Raw genomic sequence first — 13,357 nt, 5'->3', positions numbered from 1 at the left:
TGGTATTTGTATATGCGCTGATCTGTGCCAGAACTGTTCAATGACATCATTTTTTTCACAATGATAGTGAGACATATCCATTCAAATAAAATTAAAATTCCATCATAGCTGAATTATTTGATAAAAAATCCAGTTCACATGCCAGTTCAAATGGAGAGTAGAGGAGGAAGTTTGAGTTCACTAAAATAGTACTACCTCTTTAGCAGTTATAAGCCTGAAATTTTTTGTACAATTTATACTTTTTCTGTAAATCCTACTTGCTATATGATAGGGAAACTTACTACCTAAAGAATTCCTGAAATAAAACCATTTTTAAAGGAAAACACTTTTTTATACTGACAAAAGTCCTCCACTGTCTCTATTTTATACATATGGATTTTCTTATCATTGAAAGAGAGAGAGGGAGACCGGTTTTTTTTATAGCACAAACTGTAGGTAATAGGCAATCGATTCTAAATTTGTCTTAGTTAAAAATTTTTCTAGAAGCAAAGAGTTTCTGAATTACAGTGGTACCTTGAGATACGAACAGACCAACATACAAACTTTTTAAGATACGAGCTGCAACTCGGTCCATATTTTTGTTTGAGATCTGAGTGAAATTCCGAGATACGAGTCATGATTTGGGAAGCTGCCGCTAGTTGGCGCATTGGTGCACGGGTCCAGTATCGGCAGTTTGATATACGAGTTGACTGACTGAGCTCAGTTACAGAAAGAATTAAATTCGTATCTCAAGGTACCACTGTATCTCATGCCTTTAATCTCATGTTACCTAATGCCAGATGAGGTTAATTTTTACCATGCACTGACCTTCTATGAATTCACTCATTTATTTTCCTAATTTAGTAGTTTACTTAGCAAATACTTATCAAGTGCTGCTCTGTGCCAGGCACTGTTGTAGGTGCCACATATGAAGAATTGCACTTACGGAGGTTATCACATTCTGGTTGGAGGAGAAAATGATAAACACATTTATGATACACCAGATGCTGATAAGAGCTATAGAAGAACCTAGCACAGAGGAAAGGGATTGGGAGCTGGAGGGGGTTGCAGTGTAGAAAGGCTGGTGCTAGACCGTCATTGAGATATTGTCCCCTTCGTACATGTTGTGATCTGTCATTACTTAGGTTTCTGAGGTGCTTTTAACCATAGGCAGTTTCAGAGTTGTACCAACAATGAGAAGTTATAAAATGGTACATGAAGTTAAGGTATTAAAATTATTTTTACAGTTGTGCCTTTATGGACAATCTGAACATTTGCAGCTTGATCACTGAGCAGTTGTTCTAAGCCAGTTACAGCCAGTCCAGTCTTCTTACTCATGGTAGTTATGATCTATAAAATTGCCACAGACACTTAATGAGCAAACATTGCACCATGGGTCCTAGGGGAAATACAAGGTTAGGTTCCTACAAGTTTCTGGTCACAGTATTTTCATCAACTAATTAATACATAAATATGTGTGTTTCTGTTTCAAGATGCCATATTTAAAATATATTGTTGTTTCATTAACATGGAACTCATGACCACAGCACTGTAACTGACAGGCATCCTCAAACTACGGCCCCCTGAGGCCATTTATCCGGCCCCCCGCCGCACTTCCGGAAGGGGCACCTCTTTCATTGGTGGTCAGTGAGAGGAGCACTGTATGTGGCGGCCCTCCAAGGGTCTGAGGGACAGTGAACTGGCCCCCTGTGTAAAATGTTTGGGGACCTCTGCTGTAACATATACCTGAATGAAACTTATCTAATACATGCATTTTCTCCTTCTGGGACATCACACCTGCCTTTTAAAAATTGTGATAAAATATACATAACATTAAATTGACCATTTTAACAATTTGTAGATGTTTAGATTAGTAGCATTAAGAACACACCACAGCCTTCTATCGTGTAGAATATGAGAGCACTACAGCACTCAGGTTGGGGCCATTTCAAACACCAACAAAAAGCACAGAGTGAGAAAAGGTGGCACTAATAGACTACAAAAAGGACACTTTTTTTAGTGCAAAAGCTGCAATATGGCAGAATGTCACCTTGTTCAACCTCAGCTAGGAATGTATGCATTAGGCCACTCACATTTTCATCACTGTGTGCTCATCTGTGGAGGAGCCCATAAGCGCCATGAGGATTGACTTGGGGGTTACCGATAAGTTTTAGCCTGTAGGTGAATTTGCAAATACAGAATGGGTGAGTAATGAGGACCAACTGTATTTTCATGACTGATAATAGACTAAAGCTGTGTATTTCAGGCACTGATTAGCTTGAATTACGTTTTCAACAGTTGATCTGTTAGGTTAGAAGTTGGCTCCTTTAACCATTTAAAATTTGTGTACAGCTGATCTAATGTGATGGTTCTCACTAGAACTGTACCTGTGAGTGAATAAGGAAGACAACTATCTTTAGGATGTGATTTGAACAAGGAACCTTAAATATATCACCACCACCAATACCCATCTTACCCCTCCTCATTACTCTGATTAGATGTTTGGTCCTATAGACAGGATGAACTGAACACATTAAACAAACAAAGCTCCAGAAATCAGAGATCTAGAATTTATTATCTTCACTGAAGTATTTCACTATGTGAATCCTACTCCACAAATGCAGGTATGCAAAAACTATTATTTTAAAAAATGACTTAAACTCTACTTGAGCCCCAATCCTGGTGAGTTTATATTTTCTATTCACCCTCAGCTTTACCAAGGATTACAAACCTTAAGAACAAGGAAGCACTCCCAGACCTAAGGGGTCCTGTAGGCAGGTTTCCCAGGTTGTCCAGGGACCAGGGGTGCCGCCCTGATGTTTTGGTGGTGGGGAAGGCACTGGGATGCCGAACGCCTGAGACCAGCTCTAACTGACTGGCTGCACGTGTGCTCGGAGCACCCCTGCGGTCACGGGCAGAAGCTTGCTCTTCTAGACCCACCAACCTGTGTATGTTTTCCAGTTTGAGGGATTCTCCCCTTTCTCTCCTCTTGTCCTCAAAAACATTCCCTTCCCTCCCCTCCTCTGGGACACTTCAGAATAATCTCTTCAAAGGCTTTCTGTAAGAGACAGGAAGAACAGTCAGCATAAGGAAGCTTTGACATTCCTGCCCAGATCCCTACGCTAAGGTTAACAAAGGGCCTGGTTATCTGTTGAAAGCAACAGAAAAGAGCAAAACCCCCATTAAATACCTCAATCGATAACCCTGCAACACTTACACACCATCTCAAGGGAGAGGAGAAGTTTTAGTGCTAATCATTATCTCCAGCTCAGTAGTTTTAAATAGACATTAAAATTATAATATTTTAAAATTGAAAAGATATTGGAGGTTGCTTAGTAAAACTTTAAATATTAAGATTGCAAGCTAGTTAGCAGCAGAGCTAATACTAGAATCCAAATACTTTGGCCACGAGTTCTGTATACTTTCTATTAAATTCTCCAAAGGCAAACCACACAATTCTCAGAAGAAACCCAGATTGAAGGTTAATTTCCCATTCTAGAATGTAAACAGATCCCATGAAACAGTTCTTTTCTGATTATCAAAAAAGGTATAGTTGATTGTGGTGCTTTTAAGAAGAAGAAATGTCAGATTGAATTAAAAGATATAATGACTCTGAAAATATTTGTTCATAATTAGCAAAATAAAATTCAAGATCATGTCAAGTTCAAATGCTTTTCTTAACATTTACTAATGAGATTTGAATACTTGATTCATCTTTTCTATTTTGCTAGAATATTTTCTGTTCTAAACCAGTGGGTATACTTTATTTTGCAGAGGAGACATAATCATACACTTGTTTTAAATGAGTTGGAAAATTGGGAATTTTATTTCAGCTTGATTTTGTGACTGAGCAGCTTGTCCCTATACCTGATGTGAATTACATATTGTCTGAAACTATGGTTAGGTTTCAGACCTTGTGTATGTAAGTAATCCTAGACCTTACTCTGTGCTTGGGCACCTAAATAAATTTCATTGATCTCAGTTCATATTTGGAGCTTACCAAACTGTCTATCAGTTTTATAATATAGAACACTTAGAGTAATTATTAGTTATCTACATTATTGAGTTGAATCAATTGGAGGCTCAGTACTATTAAGACATGTTCAAGCTACAAATTAATGGTTAACCTGGTCAGTGGTATAGAAATTATTACACTTATTTTTACTCCATCAGTTAATACTTACTTTAAGACGCTTCAAGAAGGATGATCAGTATTAATTTTTAATTATTTAGGAATATTTGGAAAGTCAAGGTATTGAATTAAATCCACCTGAGAAGATGGCTCTTGATCCTTACATTGAACTCCGGAAACAGCCTCTTCGGAAATATGTCACTCCATCAGACTTCGATCAATTCAAGCAGTTTCTCACCTTTGACAAACAAGTGAGTGACCTAGGCACCTTGGTAAGTTTACTCTTTTCCAAATGTGGCAGTGTTCATTCACAAGTTATTTTGGTGGATGTATGTTTTGAAACATTCCAACTGTCATGTAACCATTTGGATACTGTGCTCTTTCTCTGGTTTCATCTAGAGTTAAAGGTATAGGAATGCCTAAATTTTGTATTTGAGATCCAAAGAAGCTGGTGGAGTTAAGTCTGGTGAGTTCCACCGAACTTTTAAATGCTTTTCAATCTTGAAGCATTGCTGAATTACATCTGCTTCCCACTTTACATTTCCAACCAGCGACTTCTTTCCCAAATATGAGTTAACCTCGCAGAATCCTTTGGGAAACCTTAAATGAATTATGGGGAAATTTCAAAGCTTTTGCCTATATATAGGTTTCTAATGTTAAAATAGTCATTTTTATAGAGATACCGTTGCAGATGCTTTCTTGTTGAATTTTATCCTAATGTATGAGTACGGAATGTTCTGGGAGTTTTCCAGCTCCGTGCTACCCTTCCTGCCCTCCCCCGTGTGGGCTTGTGTGTAGAGGCAAATTTCAGTCTTCCTTTGTGTACTGAAGGGAAAGAGAAAACAGATCAACTTAGTACTTCTTTGTTTTTCTTTTCTCAGAAATGTACCTTTTATTCAGAAAATTTTACATAGCACTACCATGGTCTTTTATATGTTCTTTATGGCAGTCATATGTCTGTTATTTTGTATTGAAAGATTGGTTGTTGATACAGTTACTGGAAGATATATGTTGATGGAACTAAACAGAAGACAAATAAATGAAAATTCTTTCCATACTATTTATATATAAAGCATTCTTACATACCTTTATTAATACGTATCAGCCACTGTATGAAGGACCCATTGCTCTTTCCATTAGCTTCTCTTTCACTGACTAATATTTTGGATCAAAGTGAATTCTTTCTCAGCACAAATTTATGAGCCTATTAATATATTCCAGCTGTTGACATCTGACATATAATTTCAGATGTTTTTGTATGTTTGGTAAATATTTCTTTTTTTTTTTAACCATTGAGGTTGCTCTGTTGTTTTTCCAGCTGCTCTTTTCATTATCGTCGATATATGAAGGCCAAAGCAGCTAATCTCCTCTTGCAGAACTCATAGTTAAGTCACTACTTTGGGTTTTTCAAAGGTTCTTCGATTCTATGCGATCTGGGAGGAAACAGACAGCATGTACAGTGAATGTCGGAACTACGTCATCCATTACTATCTCATGGATGATACAGTGGAAATTCGGGAGGTTCACGAACGGAATAATGGACGTGATCCCTTCCCACTCCTGATGAACCGCCAGCGCATGCCCAAGGTTTTGATGGAGAATACAAGTATGTTTGACTCAGTTTATCTTCTGATAATTGGGACCTTTTTGTTGGATCTGAAAGGAGTTACTTAATCAGTGTGGTCATTCCCTTTACACTTAGGAGGCTCTTGCTGTGTTCTTGTGGGGACTCAAAAAACTGCTATCCTTAATTTCTCCTCTTTACCTGACCCTTGGTCCAGGCTTGCCTCTGAAATGTTCTAGTGGAGATGAATGACACCTACATCAGGAAACAGAACCAAAACAGCAACAGAAGATTCACTAGAGTGTGGAAGAGCAAGGCTTCTGAACTGAGGCAACTTAATACGGATCAGATTTTTAGTGCATTCCTAAAACAAGCTTGTTACTCAGAGATATAGCTTACCATTTCCTTATGTGCTTTCTGGACTTTGCTTTCGGCCTCCACTGTGTGGCAAAGCAAGTTTCTATGTGGGCTCACTTAAGGTCGGAAAAGGCACGGCTGTGCCTCCTAGATGTGGAGCCCCACTGTGCCAGTACTTGCTCGCTCTTCATTGGTATAAAATAACCTACTGGACTGCGGAGTGAGAATGCAACAAGATGCAGGTGGCACCTGCCATCCATCGGTATTTCTGTAGGGTAGGTAGGCCGGCTTTGGTTATTGACATAGTAGTTTAAGAATGTTCTCTTACAAAAATGTCATCTTGGTGGCATGTAAGGACATCTCTGGTGCTTGGCTGGCTGAAAGAACTCTGTACGTTTTTTTACTGATCTTTTCCCCCCTTTACTCTGTTTTTTTGGAGCAAGGAGATAAATTCCAGATATTGAGCAAAAGGTTTGTCTTAGAGGTTCTAAACACATTGTGATGAGAGGTTACAAACAAAGTGGCAGTTTGAAGGCTAAATTCAACTTACCCACATGTATCTCTTGGTCTGCACAGTGTTTTAAAAAAAGTGTCCTTGGGGGCAAGGAGTTGGAGATTTCTATCATTAGGAGAGTGTATAAACAAAATGGGATGAAGGTATACCTTGATGAATGTGTAGTAGTTAGAAGCAATAAGCAAAATGTGCAGGAAAGCAAATGGATACATCTTAAAAACATAATGCTGTGTAGAAAAAAAGTAAAAGGAAATGTATAATGCAAAAATGTTTACATAAAGTGAAATACACAAAAAACAATGTAGATAATACATGTAATCAGAAAGTTGTACATTCGAATAATTGCATGTGAGGTAGAGGAGAATGAGATTAGCAAAAAGAACAAAAGGGAATAAAAAAATGTCATTCTAAATTAAGAGAGTTAAGCCTGACTGGTGGTGGCACAGTGGATAGAACATCGACATGGGATGCTGAGGTCCCAGGTTCAAAACCCCAAGGTCACTGACTTGAGCATGGGTTCATCGGACTTGAGCACAGACTCACTAGCTTGAGCGCAGGGTCACCAGTTTAAGCGTGGGATCATAGACATGACCTCATGGTCACTGGCTTGAGCCCAAGGTCATTGGCTTGAGCAAGGGGTCACTGGCTTGGCTGACACCCCCTGTTGAGGCACATATGAGAAGCAATCAATGAACAACTAAAGTGCCATAACTACGAGTTGATGCTTCTCATCTCTCTCCCTACTTGACTCTCTCTCTCTCTCTAGCAAAATAAAAAAAAAAAAAGAGTTAATGTTAAAAATCTGTTTTTCAAAAAATAAGAATAATTGCTAACAGCTTGCATTCTCAGCTAGCAACACCTAGGTCTGTGCCCTAGTTCAACATAGTCCGGCTGCTGCCTACCATGTTCTTATACTTAGTCTCCTATATGACCTTCTTAGAGTTCTTAGACATTGGGACTGATATACTAATTTTGGCCTTCCAGGCTGCTTAAATTACTGCCATCTGGAGCTAATAAGAATTGGATGTATAGTAGATTAAAAGAAAGAATGGGAATGTATTCAGGGTAACATGAAAAAAGTGTCATTAAAACTGAACTCCTTGATGTTTTGGCTCCATATTTGTCTCTGCCTCATCAATGGGGCCTATGTCTAAAATTTTCAACATGTAATCATCCTGTTCTATAACTTCCCAAACTTTAACAAAATCAGTTACATGAAGAGGCAGCATGGTGACATATGTAGGGTTCTTTTAAGAGGTAGGAAACATCTTTTTGTGAAAGTTACTATTAGTCATGCAGTAGTGGGGCTAGAAAGACTAAGCTTTCATCAGCTAAATAATTCCTTTAACTAGAACTGCGGTATTAAGGGGCTGGCATGTAATTGACTCTCAAAGGCATGTATCCAATGGATGATTCTTATTATATTCACTTAAACAAGAGTTAAACATCTGCCGCAGGAACTAGTTCAGGTGCCAAGTGCTGTGGAGGATAAAATGAAAATATGCCTGCCAGAAAATGTACCTCTGTCCCTTCTTTTAAGTCCCTTGTCATGACTGGGGAGACAGGTCACATAAGTACACAAAGCTGTTAAACAATACCACAAGGTACCACACTGTGAGATTATGTAACTAGTTATGCCATGTAGACAGAGCCCAGAAGAAGAGATGTGAGCTAGAATGAGTAAAGAAGGCTCTGTGGCGGAGCTGTAACTGGACCCAGATTTAGAATGGCAGAGAATGAAGGGAAAGAGTGATTTAGAAGAATAAGAGTAAAAGGTTGGAAAGTAAGAACAAGTCTGGTATGTTTGGGGCTGTCCAAGAGACAGTGACCAGGCAGAGAGTTTATACTGGACAACAATGGGAAATTATGGGAGTATTTTCCCAAAGGCACTAGGCTCTGAAAGTCTGTTCATTATCCTTTAGACTGATTTTCATTCTTTGATCTTGCCTTTTCCTGGATAAATACATATGTCAAACAGCATCACAATTTACACTCTAAATATGTACAGCTTATATACCTCAGTTAATTATACCTCAAGAAAATTGTAAAAATATAAATCCACATCCGCATATAATATAGTCAAACATAAGAACACCAAATTGAAAAAGATCGTCAACACAGCCCCAAAGAACAAAATTTCCTCTACAGAAAGGCAGTTAGAATGACAGCTGATTTCTCAGTCACAGTAGTAGTTACCAGAAGACAGTTTAATAATATCTTTAAAATGCTGAGAAAAAATAGAATTTAATATTTGGAGAAACTATCTTTCAAGAAGAAGAAGGTGAAATGCATTCCCAGACAAACAAAACAGATTTTAATAACAACAGGTCCTTACTAGGAAAATTCTTGAATGCACTCAGGGAGAGAGAAAATGATTCCAGAAGTAAGAGCTGAGATAGAAGCAGTGATAAATAAATAAAATGGCAGAGTATGATAAATCCAAATAGACACTAAACTAAAGTAACAATGCTGACTTTCGGGGGGTTAAAAATATCAAGGTAGAATTAAAATATAATAATGGCATAGGAGGGGTTATAGAATTTAAAAACATTTTAAAAGTTAAACTTATTAGGGCAACATTGGCTAGTATCATTATACGTTTCAGGTGTACAGTTATAGAATACTTGTTCCGTACATCGAGTGCTCACCACCCAAAGTGGACTCTCCTTCCTTACCATGTATGTGAGCCCCTTTACCCCCTCCCCCTCCCCCGCTCCCCTCCCCTCTCAGAACCACCATACTGTTGTCTGTATCTATGAGTTTGTTTGTGAAAAACAACACACTTTGAAACAGTTGTTGCCTGACCCGTGGTGGTGCAGTGGGTGGACCTGGAACTCTGAAGGTGCCAGTTCGAGGCCCTGGGCTCGCCTGGTCAAGGCACATGTGAGAAGCAACTACAAGTTGCTACTTCCCGCCTTTCTCTCTCTCTTCTTTGTAAAATCAATAAATAAAATCTTTTTTTTAAAAAAAAAAAAGAAAGAAACAGTTATTTTAAGAACATACTTAAGATATAGAGACATAGAAAGGAAAAAAAATAAGTACATGCAAATAGCAAAAGAAACTGATGAGACTATTATTAATATAATACAAATAGAATTAGGGCAAAACCATTGCTAGAGATGAAGAGGATCATTACATATAGCAAGAATCGTATTTACTAGGAAAATGCAATAATTCTTAAGAAGTTAGAGTAGAAATGGCATAATGAATCTAAAGAAATTAGAAGGGTGGAAATAATAAAATAAAAGCCTGGAAATAGGTCCTGGCTGGCTGGCTCAGTGGTAGAGCGTCAGCCTGGTGTGTGGAAGTCCCAGGTTTGTTTCCTGGTCAGGGCACATAGGACAAGCGCCCATCTGCTTCTCCACCCTTCCCCCTCTCCTTTCTCTCTCTCTCTTCCCCTCTGGCACTCAAGGCTCCATTGGAGCAAAGTTGGTCCAGGCGCTAAGGACGGCTCCATGGCCTCTGCCTCAGGTGCTAGAATGGCTCCTGCAGCAACAGAGCAACGCCCCAGATGGGCAGAGCATTGCCCCCTGGTGGGCATGCCGGGTGGATCCTGGCCAGGCACATGCAGGAGTGTGTCTGACTGTGTCCCTGCTTCTAACTTCAGAAAAATACAAAAAACAAACAATCAAACAAAAACAACCTGGAAATAATAAAATTGAAAACAAAAGTAATAGAGATTTGTCAAGTCAAAAGTTGTTTTTTTGAAAGGACTAAAGTGATAAATAACTGACAAATTTACATACAATATTAAAAATAAAAGAAGGAGGCGATAGGAATTAAGCAAAATAATAGAATTACAGTATATCAACAGCCTTATACCAGTACATTTGAAAACTTAGGTGACATGAACAAATTTTTAGAACTTGTTCAAGAAGAAATAAAAATCAAACGTCTTTAACATGAAACAAATGGAATCAGTTAAAATTTTTCCCACAAAGAAAATACCAGGTCCAGGTAATTTTTCAGTTTTGCCAAATATTTAAAGAACATATAATTTCAAGATTAATACAGACTCTTTTATAGAAAAGAAAAAGAACTTCATGAATTTATTTTAAAAGACCAATAAAACTAAAGATGCCACACAAAAAAAGAACTACAAGTCTCACTCATGAACATATATGCAGAAAACCTAAATATAGTATCAGGAAATAAAATCTGGCATTATATGAAAAAGATCATCGTTGAGCAAAGAAAGACAAAGGGCTAGAAGACATACACACATGCGTGGGTGCGCACACACACACAGCAGAGGGTTATGCTCTAGACACTGGGAAGTAGGGCTTTTAAGCTGCATGATTGGGAAAATACCAGCCCTTCATTTAGCATGATTAAGGCTGGTGTTCATGCTTTTTATGTGATGCAGCAGAGTCATAGCCTCCTTTCTCATTTTTCCATCTCAGCAATTAACAGGAGAATACCAGCCTACCTCTCATGGCCCCTGAGATCAGAATTCCAGGGCCAAGCTTGTGGTTAAAGCTATACAGTATGGCACATTACCAGGATTGACTGAGTATCTTATGTTTTCCAACACTTAGTTCTCATAAAACAGTGTGACAAAATTGGATATATTCCAAAAATGTAAGGTTGATTCTATATTTGCAAAGCATATTGATTCCCCAGATGTACGGATAACTGTAATTATTGTGCTGACTGTCCCTGCCTCTAGCCACAGGACCAGGTCAGACTGCCCTAATAAGCAGTGATCGCAATGGAAATGACACCATTATTTGTGTAATTGTTCATGTCTGTCACCCCAAACAGAATGTTTGCTTTCTTCCTCAAGGCAGGAATGTTATATATATTGTTAACTGTTGTAATTTCAGGACTCAGTAGTGCACTGAGTACATGATATATGTGGTCACTAAATGTTGTTGGATGAAGGAATAAATGGGTGGGAAGTTGAACTAAATGACTTGGATCCCTCATAGGTCTAATACTCTACAGAGGGACGTTTATTCTTTCTGCTGTGATTAGTGACCTGTAGTGATGGTTGGAGCTGGCTGTGGGAGAGACACTTTACAAAAACCATCTGGGATATTATTTGTGTGTCCTGTCAACAGGTGGAAATTTACAGCCATGTGTTCTTCTGGGAATGTAGAGGAGGCGCTGGCCCTTGGCCAGAGCTAAGGACTGCGCTCCTTCAGGTGCTCAAGAATGTCCTGCTGTTAGTGTCCCCTCCTCATTCCTTCTTCTCTCCTCTCTCCCTGTTGTCTGATGTTAGAGAACTTCCCTCAGTGTGTGCTGGAAATCTCTGATCAAGAGGTGTTGGAATGGTATACTGCCAAAGACTTCATCGTTGGGAAACCAGTCACTATCCTTGGAAGAACTTTCTTCATTTATGATTGTGATCCATTTACTCGACAGTATTACAAAGAAAAGTTTGGAATCTCCGATTTACCATGTATTGATGTAAGCAAGAAGGAGCCACCTCCGGTAAAACAGGTAATGGAACCCTAGTTCTGAGTGTAGTGGAGAATTCATCTTTTGATGTAAAAGTTTAAGAAAGAGGAAAAAAGAAGACTCACATGAATATCCAATTTAAAAAAAGTGAACAAAGCATATGAAATAGAGTAGTTCCCAAAAGAAGAAATACAATGGCTAATGAACCAATGAAAAGACCCTCAACTTAACCGATAAAGAAATAGAATGAAAAGATGAGGTTTTGGATCTATTTGACTTTAAGAGTCGCGATCGCTGATGTTTGCCCTGGTGTAAAGCAGTGGGCACTTTCCTATTCTGTTACTCGGAGAGCCGGTAAGGAAACCTTACTGAAGGGCAGTTTGTCATCATTCTGTTCTTTTTCAAAATAAAATATTACATATTTCTTTACCCAAAAAATCTGGTTTGGGGACTATAAAGAGAGATATGTAAGGATGATATTGTAAGATTATTTATAATGAGGTATAAGGAGATGGACAGAATAAATTATAGTATATCCATCCATATAATTAGAAGACCATAAGAACAGTAAAAAGAGAGAGAGAGAGAATAAGGCTTTAAATCTTAATACGAAAAAATGTCTGTAACATTTTAAAGTGAATGTATATACATGATATGGTGCTAGTTTTGTAAATTACTATGCACGATATCTGCTTAGATAGATTGATTGAAGAAAAAGCCTGGAAGAATATCCACCCCTAACATTAATAGGGTTAGTTAAAAATGGGGAAGGGCCCCGGCCTGATCGCTTGGTTGGGTAGAGTGTCCTCCCAAGACAAAATGGTTGCAGGTTCAGTTTCCAGTCAGAGCACATACAGGAACAGAAAGATGTTTCTGACTCTCTCTGTCTTCCTTCCTCTCTCTCTGAAATCAATAAATTTAAAAATAAATAAATAAATAAAATGTGGAAGTGGGAGCTGACAAAGGACCTTTGTTTTTCTCTGTATGGTTTTAATTTCTCTTCTTATACCAAATCTTGCATTACTTTTATGATATTTTTTTTTCTTGGCTTTTAAAAGACAACTTGTAAAATTCCAGACCACCTAGGGCATTTTATGACTCTTGCCTGGTTATCAAACCCTTTCACATAAAAACTGGTTGACAGCAAAGCAAAAACTGATTAATCGTAGATATTGGAGACGACTTCCATTGCAACATAGCTTTCCGTAGAATTACACCGAATCACGAGATTCAGTTCTGAGCACCACAGAGTCCACGGTGATCTGAGAGTGAGTTCATGGGGCTTTTAGTGCACCAAAATAGTAAACTGGTAAACTTGAGCCTTCAGAATGGCTCAGCCACGTATTTTAGAGTTTCAAATGAGAATTGTAAGTTTTAAAAATTACACATTACACTACAAATTCAAGGA

At 38.3% G+C, this 13,357-nt stretch overlaps 1 protein-coding gene across 1 annotated transcript in view; it reads left to right on the top strand.

Annotated features, from left to right (window-relative positions):
* EFHC1 (EF-hand domain containing 1) overlaps positions 1 to 13,357 on the top strand; it is a 65,455-nt gene that overhangs the window by 18,897 nt on the left and 33,201 nt on the right. Inside the window, exons 4-6 of the mRNA XM_066359209.1 lie at positions 4,213 to 4,362; positions 5,525 to 5,717; positions 11,771 to 11,991. Of these exons, the coding sequence (XP_066215306.1) occupies positions 4,213 to 4,362; positions 5,525 to 5,717; positions 11,771 to 11,991 (564 nt within the window). The remainder of the gene's footprint in view (positions 1 to 4,212; positions 4,363 to 5,524; positions 5,718 to 11,770; positions 11,992 to 13,357) is intronic.

This window comes from Saccopteryx leptura, chromosome 1 (assembly GCF_036850995.1).
Source record: "Saccopteryx leptura isolate mSacLep1 chromosome 1, mSacLep1_pri_phased_curated, whole genome shotgun sequence".
NCBI lineage: Eukaryota > Metazoa > Chordata > Mammalia > Chiroptera > Emballonuridae > Saccopteryx > Saccopteryx leptura.
Note: the sequence above shows the minus strand (reverse complement) of the source record. Positions and strands in the feature narration are given on the sequence as shown.